We start from the raw sequence: 19,101 nt of genomic DNA, 5'->3' as shown, positions 1-19,101 counted from the left end.
TGCCAAACCTAATTCAAACTCAATTTATTTTTTTCTGTTCAAGATTGGACAGATTTTGTTTTTTTTCGACTTTTTTTAATCTATTTTATGATATTCGATTACGTAAACTGTAATGATCACCCTACGCTTCCTAATACATTCTTGAAATACTTTTCAAGGCGCTTCCAATGGTGCCAAGTAATATAGATGTTTTGACTGAACTTATTGAGCAATTCCACAAAATATGAAATAAGGTTTTTGGCTAAAACGTCGAAATTTTGCATATGAAAGTCTCATAAAAGTGGTTTCAGAAGTTGCTCTGGGTCGAGAGAAACATTTTGATTCAATATATACCATAGTAAAAGTGTTCATTTTCAAGGTGAAAAATGCGATTGTTTGATTTTCGATAAAAACCATGAGGGGTACCTTATGCTTTTTGGTCGATTTTTGGTCATGTTTTTTTTGGTCCTCAAAAAGCTGAGCAAAGGTGTCAGGAAGTTACTACTACTCGAATACAATTGTTTGGTGTCATTTCGGTGGTTCAAAAACGTATACATGTCAAGATATGAAGACTTGAAAGTTGTCAAATTTGGTTATGTATTGCTTTATAGAGTTTATTTATGTGGCATAAATTGCATCTTCGGTAGCTGCAATTTACTGGAAAGGCATTTCTGTAGCTTGAGCTATTTTTAATTCGAATAGGAGACGTATTGATTTTGGTAAAGCTGATTCATGCAAATTTTGATCCGCTATGTTGCTGGTAAGCTTATTAACAATGGAAATAAAAACCCGAAGTTGCTACTTGAATACTATGGTTTTGCTCCTTTGCTTCGCTACGGTATAACCCTCCTATAAATCAATGCTATCAAGCATTGAATTAGACGCGTTATTACCATGGTTTTGCACCTTTACTTTGCTACCGTAAACCCCCTTTCCATTGACGGCTTTGCCAATGGTTTTATTCACCTTGTATGGCCTAGATAATAACGTAATAGTGTAAAAGTATTCTACATACTACGTAAAATACGCAGATTTACTCACTAAATAGCCTTATTTCCGTTAAATTCACAAAACATATTAAAAACGAGCGATTTCTAAGCGATTATTGAGATTGAAATGTGGATGTCAATCTGGATCGATCTGTTCCTGTTCGACTTGTAAGAATAGTATCAACTATGTTGCTGCTCACATTGCCATTACAAAGGTCAATGCAAGTATCTTCCACAGATATTAAATCATTATTTAATCAATGCATCATCATGCACAAGTCAGGTCGGTAGCTTTACCAGATTTGCTGCTTGCTCTGGTGTTTTAGCTGTCCACAACTAGGAATGAGTTCTTGGAGTGCGTCTCAAGACGGCTGATACTGACCGCTGTGCCATTGCTTGTACTGTTACTGCTGAGGAGGCTGATGCTGCCATTGCCGCTGTCAAAACGTTTGTTTCTCAAGCTACTACTGTCTTGTCCTCATTTTCACCAACAATCATGAGTTTGATGCAATTCTATTACTTGAAAAACCTCCATAGCTCACTAGTATCTGTAAACCTGGCAACTCTATGATACTCCACATATGTATCAATAAAAATAACTCATATATGGGCAGACAGCATACCTGTATTGCCTTTTACTACTCAATAATATGCAAATCACAGCAGAAATTGGATGCATTTGAGCCGTTTTTTTTTGTGTTAAACACCGTTTTTAGAGCGCCAGAATAATACCAAACAATTACTCTCGACTAGCACTTACTTCCTGACACGTTTGCCCAACCTTTTCGAAATCGTCAAAAATCGATTCAAAACCATGAGGTATCCCTCATGATTTTTATAAAAAATCAAACGATTGCATTTTTGACCCCAAAAATGAACACTTCTACTATGGCATATAATAAATCAAATTTTTTTTTTTTTTTTTTTTGTATTTAAATGTGTTTTTTATTTATATTATAGACAGTAAGGTGCCATAAGGGTCTTACATGTCTAAGAAAGAAGAAATTAACTTGGAATGATCTTCCAGAAAAGAGGAGAAAACAGCCCGAGTGATCCAAGATTTACCATCAATTGTGCAGCCCCAATGATGTTGCCAGATAGATGAGAAGGCAGCGCCGAGAAGTTCCAAGATGGAAATGTCCAGAGGATTGTTGTCCTGGCCGTGAAGGGTGGTCAACCCAATCCAGATGGCCTCGTCCGTAGGGAACAGATCAGCAAGACCAAGGTGAGAGACAAACTCATACCAGAAGAGGGACTTCATACTGCAGCCAATGACCATATGGTATTCATCTTCAGTTGCTTCATGACACATCTTACACAGTGGGGAAGGATACTTCACACGGTTCATGGAGCGCAGGCGAACCTGCACCGAGAGATGTCCATGCAGCAAACGCCACCACGGTGTAAATGCCTTGGGCGGGAGACAGAGAGACCAGAAATCACGCCAGAGGTGAGGAGGAAGCAGGAGATGTGGTGGGCGATAGCCAGGAGGATGGGCTGGGCGACGCAACATGTCAAATGACGGATGCCAGGAACGGCGTAACGCCCCGAGAGTGATCTTGTCCACTGTAGCTTTTGAGCGAGGGCCAGTGGTGATGAACCAATGCGAAAAGCTAGCCGTGGGTGGAGAGGGGGTAGTGGAATTCTCCAGCAGTGCGGTTCGCTCTGGAGCGGTGAAGGCCATGACGGACCTGAGAGGAGCAGGGACAACCCAAACAGGAGGACCCTCGATGGGGCACAAGGCATTGAACAGATGTTGCAATGCAGCAGTATCACGGGGACGCACGCAAACCAAGATGTGGGAGTTGGGGAGCACGCTCAAGAGGCTGGCAATCAAGGCATGAGGTGGCAGTTTGTCACTGTTCCTAGTCAAAGGCAAAGTCGCTGTGGGAGACAGGGAGCATACTTGTAACCAGGGCAGATCTAGGAGCCACCAAGACGGCCACTCAGGAGTGAGAGTCAAGGGAGGCAAACGAGTGAGTAGACGAGCCAGATGCTCCAAGTGAGGGCATTTCCGCACACGCGGCCAGCAGGTACGTGGGTATAGCAGCAAAGGCAGCACAGTAGCATGACCTGAGTATACATGGAATGTATACATCAGCCAGGGAGTGAGGAAATCCGCTGGGGATCTGGGACGAAGCAGACGCTTGACATATATGAGATGCAAGGCGAGATGTTGCTTCTTGATGTCAACCAGACCAATACCTCCATGCTTCCTAGGAAGGCAGAGAGAATCCCAAGCCACAGTAGGCCAAAACGAGACGATGTACTGGCGTACCACGCGCTGTATCTCCTCCAGCCACTTGTCAGGAACCACAACCACACGCAGGAGATGCCACAAGCGAGACAGCAGAAGGGAATTCGCCACTAAACCCTTTCCACGAATGGATAGCTGCCGCTTGGTGAGCAGATTGCAATGACGTTGAATCTTCACGGTAATGGAATTCAGGAAATGCTGCAACTGTTCCTCTGTATGATACAGAGGGTAACCTAGATACCTCACAGAGCCAACTGACGAGCTGTCGTACCACTCAATGTTAGACGTTTCCGTCACTCGCTTCCAATCAGCATGAGCCTCGCCTGACAGCGACAACAGCACGGTTTTCTCCAAATTGACCTTGGCGTTGGACGCTTTGCCATAGAGCGACAAAAGAGACAGCAGCACAGGCCATTCCGCCGTAGAAGTCAGGAAGACTTCCAGATCATCGGCATAGCTCAACAGCTTCACCCGTGGAGGGGTCGCCGGAGCGCGTAGGAGATCATGGTCGCCTTGGACCGGCACGAGAGAGGAGGCACGAGAGATACGCCCTGCGAGAGGAGCACGGACAGCGGTAGACATTGAGACGCCTTGAAGAGAAGGGCAGGCCAAGATGGTTCTAAGGAACGGCTCGAAAGCCAGGTTGAACAGCAAAGGGGACAACGGATCACCCTGTCGTAAACCACGTTGTTGATCGATGGGGGCGCCCAACCACCCATTGATTGACAAGGAGATACGAGTACCAAAGAACAGACTTGACACACTGGATACCAACGATGCCGGGAAGCCAAACTGACGAAGAACCATCGCCAGATATGTCGGATTGACCCGATCATAGGCTTTCTCTTGATCCAAGAGTACGGCGACATTGGGATCCTGAGGAGCTGCATCACGGAGGTTGGTCATCAGCGTCTGGTTCAACCACGCATTGTCCGAGATGAGCCGGTGAGGCATAAAGCCTGTTTGGTACGGCGTAATCAATCGGGAGAGGACACGTTTGAACCGGTTGGCTAACATCTTGGTGAACAGCTTAGCATCGCTATTGATCATCGAGAGAGGTCGCCAGTTCTTGAGGAGCTCTGGATCGCCCTTCTTGAACAGCAGTACCATCCTCGTTTCTTTCCAAGAGTCAGGGAAGACACCACGCAGCGCATCAGTCAGCACTTGCTGCAAGAGAAGCAGAACAGCAGGGAACTTCGCCGCCAAATAGCGATACACCTCAAACGGAAGGCCATCCAAACCAGGAGACTTGTTCTTGGGTGCATGGTCCAGTAACAGCAAGACAGAGTCTGTGGAGGGTGGTTCAATCAGCCGGTCTGCCTCAGCTTCTTGTAGCTTCGCATCAGCAGGGATATTGTCAAAGAGAGAGTTGACGGCAGCCAAATCAATGTCTTCAGGTGTGTAGAGATCTTGATAGAAAGTACGAGCTTCTTGGAGAATGTCGCCCATGTCTGTCAGCTTCTCTCCAGTGCCAGCCTTTTTCAAGGACTGGATGGTTTGTTGCGCCTCACGATCCTTGATCACATTGAAAAAGTATTTGTTGTTTTGCTCTCCCATTTCCAGCCAACGAGTAGCCGAACGCAGCATAGCTTGACGAGTGTCATCTTGAATCCGTTGCTCAATCAGTTGCTCCAGTCTTTTGATCCTTGCCGACTCCTCCGGGGTCCCAAGTAGCTGTTCTCGTTCACGTTGGAGGTGGGAGACTCGAGCTTTGAAGCGAGCCTTCTGGCCTTTGGTGAACTGTTTGGCACAGTACTTGATGATCGACTTGAGAGATTCCCACTTCTCCTGAGCAGAGACACCCATATCAGCCACATCTGTCGTATAATAGTCAGACGCCAAAAACATATCCACGGTTTTATCCAAAAGGGCTTGGAATTCACGGTTCTCAAGCAAGTACGGATTCAAACGCCAGCTGCCAGGACCCAACTGGACGCCAGAGGTGACCAGATCGATTGTGAGGAGGCTGTGATCGGTCCACTCAGGTGGAATGTGGTGAGTCTGAGTGTTGATGATACGAGTCGCCATAGGAGGAGGAGCAAAGACATAGTCAATGGTGGTGCCAGCTTTAGGGAGAGTCATTGTGCCTTTTGGAAAACAGTTGAAAAAATGAGTGTTCAGCCATTCAACAAAAGGTTGGACTCTAGGGAGACGAGCTTCGACCGCATCATGTAAATGGATATTGAAATCCCCAAGCAAGATCCACTGGGAGTCAAGCATATCAGACCAGAAGGGCATGGACATCAGCTCCTCCAGGAAAGCATAGCGATGGGCTCTGTGCACGGGCATGTACACATTAGCTATCTGGCATATGGTGTGATTAGCGTCCTTAATAGTGGCGGTGATGCAGCGTTCGTCACGAGAGATGGTGGCATCCGCGAGCTCCAAGCCTTGCTTCAGACACACTATTGCACAATGCTTCGAGACGACAAAGGAAGACCGAGGAAACATAAAAGAGAAAGCACGCACATTATCATCAGTGAGGTGGGCCTGCTGACGGTAATGAGAGGCCTCCTGCAGACAGAGAATATCTAGCTGGAGGGTTTTGGAGCGCAGAAAGGAAGTGAATTCCTTCTGTATAGATTTTGAGAAACCCTCAAAGATGCTCCGGGCATTAAGGGTACCTATGCGCAATGATTGTTGTATCATTATGCCCTATGGGCGACATGATACACTTGAGGCTGCGACATAGACGTCGAGCTCATAGAATGACGGCGGAGAGAGGGCACATCAGTCTGGAAATCATTGGGAGAGGAGACATTGTCAGCAGATAACTTGGGATCCAAATGCATATGGAAGGACGAAGCTAACGGAGCATGCTTAGAAGCATCGCTACCGTTGGGAGAACGCTGGAGGGTCTGGGGATCTACCTCCATCACATCCGGAGACTGATCCCAGGTTTGGCTGTCATTTGCGGAAAACAAGGTACTGATCTGGCTACCTGTGAGCTCGGTCGTTTTGCCGGCTAGCTTGTCTGTGGTGGTGGGCTGAGATGGCAGTTGCTGCGCGAGAATATCATTGATCGCAGGGGATGCTCTGTGGCCCTTCTCTTTTTCGTTAACTTTATCAATTGGAGTGACTGAGTAGGAATCAGTGTGATCCCTTTGGCTCGACTCATATTCAGCGATTGCTTCGTCAAAAGGCTTCTCTTCCTCTCGACAGAACTTAACAGTGTGTCCCAACTTGTGACATTTGAAACATTTGCGTTTAGCTAGGATAGGACAAGCAGCGCGAATGTGTCCACTCTGACGGCAGAAATGGCAAACTGGTGGTGCTCCTCTGTATGTCGCTGGCACATAGACATCCCAGGCGGAAAGGTAAAGCATGCGACTCAAAGGCTGTACGTCGTAGGAGTGACCTTCCGCGTCAGTGTACTTGACCGAAGTGTCGATCAGGAAGCTGACATGACCCTCAAAGAAGCCATCAACAGTGTACTTCTTGATTTGGTATAGCTTACCATAGTATTTCAGCGAGCGTTGCAAGTCCTCCAAAAAAGTGGTCATGTTTGGCATGCGGACAATAGTCATCTGCACATGGGTGAGTTTGCCCTCGCTGTTGTCCTTGACAGCAGTAGCTTTGTATACCACATCGCCATGAGTGATGCCGTTGTTGATGGCTCGTTTGGCATCCTCAGGGGAGTCAAATTTAGCTTCCACCAAGAGATCTCCAGTTGACTTCTGGTGATACAGACTAAGGGGGCGAAACTGGACATTAGCAGCTATTTGTTCCTGAATGAGGCGATACGCTGTTGTACGATGCACAAAAAGTTTGTTTGGAAAGGTAAACAAAACCGATCCCGGTGTCAAAGCTTGCTGCAGGATGGCAGTAGCTTTACGAGTGAGCACCTCGGCCTTCAGATCTTCGTGTTCGAACATAACTTCAGGAATTAGTTTAAAATGGTCATCTTTAGCTCGCTGTTGTGGAGCATTGATGACCTTCTTGGAGAGGCCTCGAGAGAGGACCGTGACCCAAGAGAGGTCAGTGGTGGTAGCCATGAGGATGGGTAGTGGAACGCTGGTGGTTATAAGGTTGTAGATGTGATTTAAGCAGTGGCGTAATTTTCACCTTAGGGGTAGTGATGGTTACGCGAAAGAGCCTTATAATAAATCAAAATGTTGTTTTCGATCCAAAGCAGCCCCTGACACTTTGTTTGTGACACCTTCATATGTAAAACCTCAACATTTTGGCCAGAAATCTCATTTCATACTTTTCAACATTGCTCAATAGGTTTGTTCATAACATCTATTATAATTAGCACCATTAGATGCGCCTTAAAAAGTACTCCAAAGAGGCTTAAGCAAGCGTGAAATGATCAGCACATTTTTATAGTTGAATCTTGCGAAATACTTCAACCAAGTCGAAATTTTTAATTTTGTCCAATCTTGAACAAAAAAACAACAACCGGAGATTCAATTATTTTTTGCTGACAAAATCAATGCTTTCATTGCCATCAACGTAAACGATGCTTTTGAATGCTCACAGGGAAGAAATTACGCATTAAACAAGTAACATTGTGTAGCAAGATTAGTTTATTCTGCTTTTTTTATGCAAATTTATGTCGGATAACAATGTGGAGGCTCAATTTTCTTATAAAGACATTTAGGGTGTCTGCTGCATCCAAGAGATTAGAAGGAGAGAAATGTATGTCAATTAAAAGACGAAATAACGATTTTCTGGTCATGTCAGTTACAAAAATTAGAAATTTATCAATTGAACTGTGCAAAGATGCTTGCACTATACTATAAACATTGCGAGATCAATCAATATATACCTGGAAAGGGCTTCCGTTGTCCAGAACATTATTCCCTATGAATGTTTCTTTTTTTTTTGATGTTCAAGCTCTCCCTTCCAACTTTTCAAAGATGGATATGACTTGCAGCGCTTGAAAGGCTCGTTTTCGGTTTGGCGTTGTAGAAAGTCTTCATTGCAGCATAAGAAAGCTGACTATATTTAGTGTTACGTTTGGATAAACTGTATTACTCAAACTGCTACGTAGACATGTGTATTTGCTGCTGGTATTATTGTCATAAAATGTGCGTCCATCTATAAAAGCACGCCTTGCTTTTACGCCCTTAGACTTCACTTTAACACATTATATACACCTGTTTCTATCCAGTTCGGTTTGGAGAGAGAATAGAAGTATTCTACTATAGCTTCGTTGGTGATATAAATCCCTTGTCTCAGTCTTTGAAAAGGAAACATTATTGCTTTCAATTGGAGTTGTGGAACAAGTTTCTATGGAAGAATAGGACGCTTCAGCCTAATACAACACGTTTCAATAAATTTACAGCGTTATTTTTAAGGGCTGTATCAGATGTTGCTGTATTGCTCGCACCCCGAATACCTGTGTACTCCATCGCCAATGAAGATATGCTACTAGTAGCATGCATATCTAAACCTTAGATCGACATTCTGAACGGTGCCCGAAAGAGCCGAATAGTAACTATGCTAATAAGGGCACTTTAAAAAACTTTTATACATTCTTTAGAAACTGTCCAGGGACAGTAGTAAGATATGGCTTAATGACATATCTGTTTCTGTTATAGTATTCGCGTAACATTAATCGATGCGATTCAAGAATTATTTTTTTTTGTAGGGGAGTCGAGCTCCAGGTTTTATTTAAAGTCCTTTAAATGTCATGCTGAGGGATAGAAAAGACTGATTTAAGAATTAACAACAAAATGTGCATGGACTAGCAAATATGCCGCATTTGACCATCCAGGACAACAACATTCGGGCCGAAATATATACAAAAAGTATGTGATCACTTTTTATTGTCATGAAAACATCTGTAAGGAGCTGTTTATGTATGCATACTTGTTTTCTCAGTAATTTATGATCAAAAGAATATCTTCTAGAAACTCATTACATCTGTGAGCTGAGCAGGTTAATTTCTACAGCAGGTCTAATAGTAAGAATTGAGATGTTGGGGTTCAACGGATATCTGAGCCAAGCTCTTTTGAGCACATCTTCATCTAAATATGACATGGTCAATGTAACTGCAGAGCGCGCAAATTTGCACCGCATATATCCGACATGTTGTTTAGTTAATCAAGCTGCTATTTTGAACATCAAGACCATATGAAATCCTATTCATTAATTTGGCATCTGACATCAAGTAGTCGCAGCCTCTTCAGCATCGATTCTACATGTCCGTTTTCCTTGCCATAGAATGACAAAACATAGTTTAGATTATGTTATATGTGTAATACAACAACCGGAAGAATTATTCTGTGCGACATGTTATATGAGAGATGATTACATATTTGTCGTAAATAATTTATTTTAGCTACTGATACAAAAGTCGAATATAATACACTTAGAGGCCAGTAAAAATGAGAGGCTCACGAGGAGGGAATTTAGTCATGCCTAAAAGAACATTATCCGGAGCGCGTTTTCCTGTTCTAGTCTTCACATCATAGCGCACAAGCATCTCAGCAAGCACGTATTTGATCTCATTTGCAGCAAAGAAACGACCAGGACAAGCATGGGCGCCCAAACCAAATGTGAGATGGTCCAGACCAACGGTAGTAGACTTAATCTTCTTGCCAACGTATCGATAAGCATCAAATTCTTCCAGAGACTTTTCGCCCACAAAAACTTCTCCAGTCTCTTCATCCACTGGCAAGAAACGGAGATCTCTATGCACCTGTTCCAGGGCGCCCACCACTAAACTGCCTTTGGGAATTACTTGGCCAGTAGACATGGTTGTATCTTGAAGAGCAAGATGGTGCATGCCCAAGAAATCCGTATCTACTCGAAGCACCTCGCGGAAGAAGGAGTCCATCAATGGAAGTTTAGCAACAGATTCAGGGGTTCTATTGTTACCAAGAGTTGCCACTTCGTTTCTCAAATCTTGAATCAGCGTAGGGCGACAGGCGAGTTCGTGCAATGCAAATGAAGCAAAATGTGAGGTGGTATGGATACTGGCTAATGCGATATTGTTAAAATAATAAGCAGCGTCTTGAACAGTTCTAGCAGAACCATCTTCCTTGGGTAAATTGAGAGCCATCGAAGCAAATGTTACTTCATAATCATCACCAGCTTGTCCGTTTCTAATCTTCTCCAATTCAGGCACCAAAAGAGTCATGATGAGGTCCATTTCGTGTTCAACAGAGAAGAATTTGCGAACCACAAAGCTACCTAGCCATGTTGGAAGTACAGACAAAAAGATGCCCGCCTTGATGATCTTTTGTGTGAACTGCGCCATGCCGGCTATCAGTTCTTTGTCATTGCCAACTTTACTACCGGCGAAACATGGACATGAGATGTTAGAAATGAGGATGGTGAGTGTGTCCCAGACATCTACGACTCGTTCTTCTCCCTTGTTGAGATTGAGTTCTTGGTCAAGGGCTGATTTCAATGCAGTTTGAATACGCTCTGAAAAGACATCAATTTGGTTTTCCTTGAAGTTATGCTTGATGGGATATACAACTACACCATGTTAATCATTCATGTCTAGTATAGTAGCTGCCTAAAACCTACTGGGATGCTTCTCTCTGGGGCTGATGGTCTCGGCCACAAATTTGTGCTTGTACGATATTTGAACAACTTTGGCAGCAGGCACCAACGTTTCAATCCCTTGCGTAAAACTAAAGTTCTTGGTTGCTTTCATGACCTCGCCAATCAATGGGCCTGTAACTACACACAGCTTTCCTTGACCTGGAATGGCAATTCTGAAGCAAGGACCATAGGTGTTCTTTGCATTATCCAAGTATGTCGCAGGATCCTTTTGAAGGTCCAGTAAGTTGCCAATGATCGGTTTTGCACCTTTGATTAAGGGGGGCAAAAGGGCATCATCGATCGAAGACTGCTTGGTTCTATTTTTGTATAATTTGTACGCTAGAAAAGTGACAGTGGCTGCAACAGACAATGGAAGGCATTGCTTTTTGATTGCTTCTTCGTTTTTGGCATAGATTTGTTGAATTGTGTCTGTAATCATGACGCATAAATAAATGAGTGTAACAATTTGAGAGATAAAGAGAAGAAAGAGCAAAGAACCAGAAAGATGTTGCTTCCTTTTATATTTTTCTGGGTGCTGAAGAGAGAAATCAAATGTCCATAAAAGGTGGAGAAGCTTCTCTGAGGGATGGACATGGCTTTATCCGAAGGTGGGGATCGAAAAATGTAACCCGGATCAGCATGTCCGCGACCTTGGTTGAGTTCCGTAGTACATGCTTGCTGCTGTAATTACTATCTCTGCATATAGTCCCACATTGAGTGGTCGAATGGGGATGCTGATGTGTGAGGTAAAGAAATCAAAGAAGGCACAATGTTTCAAATAAAGGAAGCATTAATTGCGCATTGTATCAATGTGTTCCTTGCGTTTTCTAATTACCACTGGTGCCATCCAATCGCACTATTTTGCTCAGTGACAATGCTGCAATTAAGCAGGATATTTGAATGATTCAAGACCTGAAGATGCTGATATTTACGCTTGGTTCATGAAGTATAAATACCGTCTGTTGACATATCAAGCCAAAACCATAAAATCCGTCGGTTTGAGTTGATTGACATTGAGGCTGGCCAAGCAGCGTTAAGGAGCTATTTCTGCCACCTCAAGAGCAACGAGCTCGACGTACATCTGACTATTGTAGATCAGTCCCATGTCCAGAAGTGTTTATCGGGCTTATATAATCAAGATTTGACATTTTACACATGTGGGGATGGCCAATGAAGAAATGTCCAAACTATGCCTACCATTGAAAACTCCTTGAGATATGCCATCAAAAGCGTACCGATACAATGTGATTTATTTAGGATTCTCGACCAAAATCAGACATATTTTACAATCAAGTCAATTTTTAGTTTCTTTGCTGCATTTGATAAAGTAAGCGATGGCTTCAAAGCCAACGAACAAAGATAGTTGGATAGAGAAAGTACCAGCATGTAGCCTAGGTTATGGGCTTTATTGCTGTATAGCTGTTGTCCGGTGTACTCGACTCGCTCATGTTCAAAATTACGCTCCACTATCAAATGCTTTGTTACCGCAGCAGCGACATGATGATTTACGACTATTCAAAAGTGTATCGAGCACTGTGGGACCCAATTCAATGGTAGTTTCAAACGCAATCATCGAATTCATGATATATGTAAGTGTACTGGTATCAACTTGTATACATCAATGACACATGTCGACTGTTTGAATAGTGGAGAAGCATTGCATGTGGGCGCATCTCCGCCTGGAAGCCACCTTTCTATGAGTAAATCATTGGTGTAGATAAGAGGACGTCATGATATAGTTGAAAAAATGTATTCAAAAGACTCTTTTTTTCGCATCTTGCTGCGTACTAGCCTTTTGTTCGAACCAAATTTTTTTATTCTTTTACATTAATTTGCGTATCGAACAACAAGATTCCATCCAACAACCACACCTATTAGATACAGTAACAGCCTTTTTACTTGTTGTATCTTATCGTCGCTTTCTCCATCTCTTTCTCGCCTCTCGACTCGAATAGAAGAAAAAAGAAAGCAAGAGAATTTCTTTCATTTGTTTGTTCTAGTAGCAGCCTCCCTTTATTTCGCTTCATCAGTGGTGATTTCTATCTCTATCCTTGTTCTGTAGTGAAATCAAGCATACGCTCGACAGAAGATTATTGAAAAAAGAAAAAAGAAGCACACAAAACTACACAGACCGTTCATTTCGTACATACATCTACCAAACGGTCAACAACCTTACAACAAAACAACCTAAAAAACAACTGAAAAATTTTCATACAAAAAAAAAAAGCCAAAAAAATTAGTACATTACAATGAGTGGACATCCCTTTGCATTTTCATCTGCTCCTCTTCGACGTGTAGATGCTGTTCAATTCGGTATCCTCTCGCCTGCTGAGATTGTACGTGTCAGACAACCGTGTGTATCATCTCATTGTTAATCCTTCTATTATTATAGAAAGCAATGTCCGTCGCCAAGATTGAATATCCTGAATTATACGACGAAGGCACTCAAAAGCCTAGAAATGGCGGTTTGTTGGATCCTCGTATGGGTACTATTGATCGTAATTATAAATGCCAAACCTGTGGTGAAGGCATGGCTGAATGCCCGGGTCATTTTGGCCATATTGAATTGGCTAAACCTGTCTATCATATTGGTAAGCGTGATACACTGTTTCGATGAATGTATGAAGCTCATGCCTCTCTGTAGGTTTCTTGACAAAAGTGAAGAAGATTCTTGAGTGTGTTTGTTTCCATTGCTCCAAGCTCAAGGTCGATGAAGTATGTATCTATCATGGAAAGCATAGCGTGTTTTTATACTCATTTGCTGCCTCTAGACCAATCCTCGTTTCGAAAGAGCAAAGAAAATTACCGATTCAAAAGCTAAGCTTCGTGCAGTGTGGGACCTTGCCAAAGCAAAAATGACTTGTGAAGGCAGCGACGAAGCTGAAGGCGGTTTAGAAGAAAAGGAAGAGTTTGACAATGGCAAGCGCAAGAGCACACACGGTGGCTGCGGCTACAAACAGCCTCTTATTCGTAAGGATGGCTTGAAGTTGTACGCCCAGTTCCGTGCTAGTGCAGGAGATGTAAGTAAGTGAGTGTTTTGTAGTGAACAGTGTGCTAACAGACAGCCATATTAGGACTCTGGCAATGAAGGAAGACAACAGCTGACTGCTGCCAAAGTACTGCAGATTCTCAAGAACATCTCTGACAAGGATATCCGTGATATGGGCTTATCTGAAGAGTTTGCTCGCCCTGAATGGATGATTACAACGGTCTTACCTGTGCCTCCACCTCAAGTGCGTCCCTCTATTCAAATGGATGGTACCAGTCGTGGTGAAGATGATTTGACCCACAAATTGTCTGACGTTCTCAAGGCAAACGGCAATGTAAAGCGTTGTGAATCAGAAGGTGCTCCCGTACACGTTGTCCAAGAATTTGAGCAGCTCTTGCAGGTTTGTTAATATTGAATTGGATTGCTTGACCCGTATTTTTTTTTATTAAATACATGTACAGTTCCATATTGCTACCTACATGGATAACGATATCGCTGGTCAGCCTCAAGCTTTGCAAAAGTCGGGCAGACCTCTCAAATCTATTCGTGCTCGTCTTAAGGGTAAAGAAGGTCGTCTTCGTGGTAATCTTATGGGTAAACGTGTAGATTTCTCTGCACGTACTGTTATTACTGGTGATCCCAATCTTGCCCTGGATCAAGTGGGTGTTCCTCGTAGTATTGCCCGTAATTTAACCTATCCTGAAATCGTTACTCCTTATAACATTGACAGACTGCAAGTCTTGGTGCGCAATGGCCCATTGGAACATCCAGGTGCTAAATATGTTATTCGTGATAATGGTGAGCGTATAGATTTGCGTTATCGCAAGCGTGCTGGTGAAATCCCACTTCAATATGGCTACCGCGTTGAAAGACACATCAACGACGACGATGTTGTCATTTTCAACCGTCAACCCTCTCTTCACAAAATGTCCATGATGGGCCATCGTGTGCGTGTGATGCCTTACTCTACCTTCCGTCTCAACTTGTCTGTCACTTCGCCTTACAATGCTGATTTTGATGGTGATGAAATGAATCTTCACGTCCCTCAGTCCTTGGAAACCAGAGCTGAAGTTACTGAAATCTGTATGGTGCCCAAGCAAATTGTATCTCCTCAGTCCAACAAGCCTGTCATGGGTATTGTGCAAGATACGCTCTGTGGTATCCGTAAATTCACGCTTCGTGATTGCTTCTTGACCAAGGATCTCGTTATGAATATCGTCATGTGGGTTCCCTCTTGGGATGGTTATATTCCCCCTCCTGCTATCCTCAAACCAAAGCCCATGTGGACCGGTAAGCAAATCCTGGCTATGGTGATTCCTAAGGGTATCAATTGTCAAACCTTCCATTCCACGCATCCTGATGGCGAAACCACCTTGATCTCTCCTGGCGATACGCGTGTTATCATCGAGAACGGTGAATTGATCTGTGGTATTGTGTGTAAAAAGACGGTTGGTACTGCTGGCGGTGGTCTTATTCACACCATCATGAATGAATTGGGCCCTGAAGCTGCTAAAAACTTCTTGGGTGGCACTCAGCAAGTTGTCAACTACTGGCTCTTGCAAAATGGCTTCAGTATCGGTATCGGTGACACCATTGCTGACAAGGCCTCCATGACAACCATCACCAACATTATTTCGCAAGCCAAGCAGCGTGTGCAAGAGGTGATTATCACTGCTCAGCAAGACAAGCTGGAAGTGCAGCCTGGTATGACTTTGCGTGAATCTTTCGAAGCCAAGGTCAATCAAACACTCAACAAGGCTCGTGATGATGCTGGTAAGATGGCTCAAAACAGTTTGAAGGAGGACAACAATGTCAAGCAAATGGTTATCTCTGGTTCCAAGGGTTCTTTCATTAATATCTCTCAAATGTCTGCTTGTGTCGGTCAACAGAACGTCGAAGGTAAACGTATTCCTTATGGCTTCAAGTTCCGTACCCTTCCCCATTTCTCCAAGGATGACCACAGCCCTGAGAGTCGTGGTTTCGTCGAAAACTCCTACTTGCGAGGCTTAACGCCCACCGAGTTCTTCTTCCACGCTATGGGTGGTCGTGAAGGTTTGATCGATACTGCTGTCAAGACTGCTGAAACTGGTTATATCCAACGTCGTCTTGTCAAGGCTCTGGAAGATGTGATGGTCAAGTACGATGGTACTGTGCGTAATTCGCTAGGTGATATCATTGAGTTCTGTTACGGTGAAGACGGTATGGATGCCATGTCGGTGGAAAGCCAAAAGTTTTTTTCGCTCAAGTGCAACGAGCAAGAGTTCGAGAAGCGTTACAAGGTTGATGTCATGAACAAGGGCTTCCGTAAGGGTGCTCTCAACTACAATGTGCTCAAGAGCATTGAAGGTAGCGAAACTGCTCAATCCTACTTGGACCATGAATTCCACCAGCTGTCTGAAGACCGTCAAAAGCTGAGAACTGTCATCTTCAAGAACGGTGATGACAAGTGGCCCTTGCCTGTCAATCTCTCACGTCTGATTACCAACTCACAGCAAATCTTCCATCTGGACCCTCGCAAGCCCTCTGACATTCACCCTCTGCAAATTGTGGACGGCATCAATGCGCTTGCTCAACGTCTACTAGTTGTGCGTGGTTCTGACAAGATTTCCAGCGAGACTCAAAAGAACGCTACCTTGCTGTTCCAAATCTTGCTCCGTTCTACCTTTTCTGTAAAGCGTGTAGTGGAGGAGTTCCACTTGACATCTCAAGCATTCGAATGGATTCTCGGAGAAATTGAATCTCGCTTCTTGACCTCCATCGTCGCCCCTGGTGAGATGGTTGGTACCATTGCCGCCCAGTCTATCGGTGAACCTGCTACCCAAATGACATTGAATACTTTCCATTATGCTGGTGTGTCCAGTAAGAACGTCACCCTTGGTGTCCCCCGTTTGAAGGAAATTATCAACGTTGCCAAGAACATCAAGACGCCTCGTCTGGAAGTGTGGTTGGATGCAGAGCGATCCCGCAACATTGAATTGGCGAAGGAAGTCCAGGTTAATCTCGAGCACACAACACTGCAAAAGGTTACCTCTGTCACTGAGATTTACTATGATCCTGACCCAAGAAACACCATTATTGAAGAAGATGCTGATTTCGTCGATACCTACTATCAATTGGAAGATGACAACTCTGCCTTCGTCACGCGTGTGTCTCCTTGGTTGCTTCGTATTGAATTGAACCGTGGTATGATGATTGATAAGCGTCTCAACATCACAGAGGTGGTACAAAAGATCTCTGAGGAATTCCGCAGCGATTTGCATGTCATGGGCAGTGATGAGAACTCTGAAAAGCTAGTGATTCGTTGCAGAGTCATGATGGATGAGAACGAAGACAAGGACATGGATGAAGAGGATACTCGCTCTGAAGAGGATACCTTTTTGCGTAAACTGGAAGCCAGTATGTTGGGCTCTATCAATCTTCGTGGTATTCCTGGCATCAGAAAGGTCTACATTGTCGAGCGTAAGAACACCATTCTCAACGAAAAGGGCAACTTTGAAACTACTACTGAATGGGGTCTTGATACCGATGGTATCAATCTTCAAGAAGTTATGTGTCAATACGGTGTGGATGAGACTCGTACTTACTCCAACAACACTGTTGAAATCATGGAGGTACTTGGTATTGAAGCTACTCGTAAGGCTCTTCTTAAGGAACTGCGTAACGTTATTGAATTTGATGGTTCCTATGTCAACTACCGTCACTTGGCCTTGCTCTGTGATGTGATGACTAACCGTGGCCATTTAATGGCTATCACTCGTCATGGTATCAATAGAGCTGAAACTGGTGCATTGATGAGATGTTCCTTTGAAGAAACAGTTGAAATTCTGATGGAAGCTGCTGCTGTCGGTGAGCTGGATGACTGTAGAGGTGTTGCTGAAAACATCATGCTAGGTCAAATGGCTCCTCTTGGTACTGGTGAGTTTGATGTCATGTTGGATGAAGAGATGTTACAATCCGTGCCTCAAGATCACAGACAAAACATGCAAATGGGTGTCGCTGGCGATGTTGCTGGTTTCGCTACGCCTGGTCCTGGTTACATGACTCCCAACATGGCTACACCTTACGATACTCGTTCTCCTGATTGGGTTGACTTTTCACAGCCATCATCTCCTTCAGAGCCCATGTTCTCTCCAATGGGTAACTCGGGTGCTGCCACATCCATTGCTAGTCCTTGGCGCGGCGATCTTAGTCCTTATGCACAGAGTCCTGGTTATTCTCCTACATCGCCAGGCTACTCACCCTCTAGTCCATCTTATGCTGCATCTCCCGGCTATTCACCTGCTTCGCCCAATTATTCACCTACAAGCCCAAGCTATAGTCCCACATCGCCTAGCTACAGTCCAACATCGCCTAGCTACAGCCCCACATCGCCTAGTTACTCACCAACTAGTCCTAGCTACTCGCCCACTAGTCCCAGCTATAGTCCTACTTCACCTAGCTACAGCCCTACTTCGCCTAGTTACAGCCCAACTTCACCCAGTTATAGTCCTACATCACCTAGTTACAGTCCAACTAGTCCTAGCTATAGCCCTACATCTCCAAGTTACTCCCCTACTAGTCCTAGCTACAGCCCCACATCACCAAGCTATAGCCCCACAAGTCCAAGCTACAGCCCCACATCGCCTAGCTACAGCCCTACGAGTCCCAGCTATAGCCCAACGAGTCCAAGCTATTCACCTACGAGTCCTAGCTACAGTCCTACCAGCCCTAGTTACTCGCCTACTAGCCCAAGCTACTCACCTACCTCCCCTAGTTACAGTCCTACTTCTCCTAGCTATAGTCCTACTAGCCCTAGCTACAGTCCTACCTCCCCTACTTATGGTTCTTCAAGTAGCAATGGAAAGAACAAGAAGTAATGATAGCAACATTTTAAACAAGAAAAAAAAACAGTACATTTCCCTCCTCACCTTCTTTATTTCGCACATCAATATAATTTGCCTTGATCATACACACAAAAATAAATAAATAATAAGGCTCAAATTCATGTAAATGTCAATACCATTGTCTTGATCCTTCTCGCATTTGTGGTTTAACAGTGCAAATGGACAGTCAAAGGGGGCATTTGGATGCCAACGAGTGATGACACAATGTGCACATTTAATACAATTGCATGAATTGTGCATCCTTCAAACTTGATGGTTGACTATCGGATGCTCAAGGGCCATAATATCCAAAATCTCACTCTAAATATTATATCTTTAAAAAAGTGTGTTTGACCATAGGGACAGCCTTGCGATCCTCGATCCTATTACAACACATGTGCATGTGGAAAACGCAGTAAAAAATGACCCCATGTGTCCCGAACGAGGTCTGTCTGTAAATGGTGCTTCCGTGAGATGCGCAAGTGTAATAGTTGATTCACACACGCACACGCACACGCACAA

The 19,101-nt window shown here is 44.0% G+C and overlaps 4 protein-coding genes across 4 annotated transcripts; 1 reads left to right on the top strand and 3 right to left on the bottom strand.

Moving 5' to 3' along the window:
* Positions 1 to 1,950: 1,950 nt before the first annotated feature.
* Positions 1,951 to 5,676, bottom strand: ATC70_001647 (uncharacterized protein; the record flags this gene model as incomplete). The annotated part of the gene is made up of 1 exon (XM_064821041.1): positions 1,951 to 5,676. The coding sequence occupies one exon, from the start codon at positions 5,674 to 5,676 to the stop codon at positions 1,951 to 1,953; it is 3,726 nt and encodes a 1,241-aa protein (XP_064684961.1).
* Positions 5,677 to 5,873: 197 nt separating this feature from the next.
* ATC70_001646 (uncharacterized protein) lies at positions 5,874 to 7,220 on the bottom strand (the record flags this gene model as incomplete). The annotated part of the gene is made up of 1 exon (XM_064821040.1): positions 5,874 to 7,220. The coding sequence occupies one exon, from the start codon at positions 7,218 to 7,220 to the stop codon at positions 5,874 to 5,876; it is 1,347 nt and encodes a 448-aa protein (XP_064684960.1).
* A 2,324-nt stretch (positions 7,221 to 9,544) lies between these two features.
* Positions 9,545 to 11,167, bottom strand: MAM33_2 (Mitochondrial acidic protein mam33; the record flags this gene model as incomplete). Its single annotated transcript, XM_064821039.1, has 2 exons — positions 9,545 to 10,659; positions 10,711 to 11,167. 2 exons carry the CDS (start codon positions 11,165 to 11,167, stop codon positions 9,545 to 9,547), a joined length of 1,572 nt encoding a protein of 523 aa, XP_064684959.1.
* Positions 11,168 to 12,977: 1,810 nt separating this feature from the next.
* ATC70_001644 (DNA-directed RNA polymerase II subunit RPB1) lies at positions 12,978 to 18,573 on the top strand (the record flags this gene model as incomplete). The annotated part of the gene is made up of 6 exons (XM_064821038.1): positions 12,978 to 13,064; positions 13,121 to 13,319; positions 13,373 to 13,443; positions 13,500 to 13,748; positions 13,803 to 14,117; positions 14,179 to 18,573. The coding sequence occupies 6 exons, from the start codon at positions 12,978 to 12,980 to the stop codon at positions 18,571 to 18,573; spliced, it is 5,316 nt and encodes a 1,771-aa protein (XP_064684958.1).
* Positions 18,574 to 19,101: the final 528 nt, after the last annotated feature.

Source organism: Mucor velutinosus, assembly GCF_035048745.1.
Source record: "Mucor velutinosus strain NIH1002 chromosome Unknown tig00000041, whole genome shotgun sequence".
In the NCBI taxonomy this organism is placed as follows: domain Eukaryota; kingdom Fungi; phylum Mucoromycota; class Mucoromycetes; order Mucorales; family Mucoraceae; genus Mucor; species Mucor velutinosus.
This window is presented reverse-complemented; position numbering and strand designations above follow the sequence as displayed.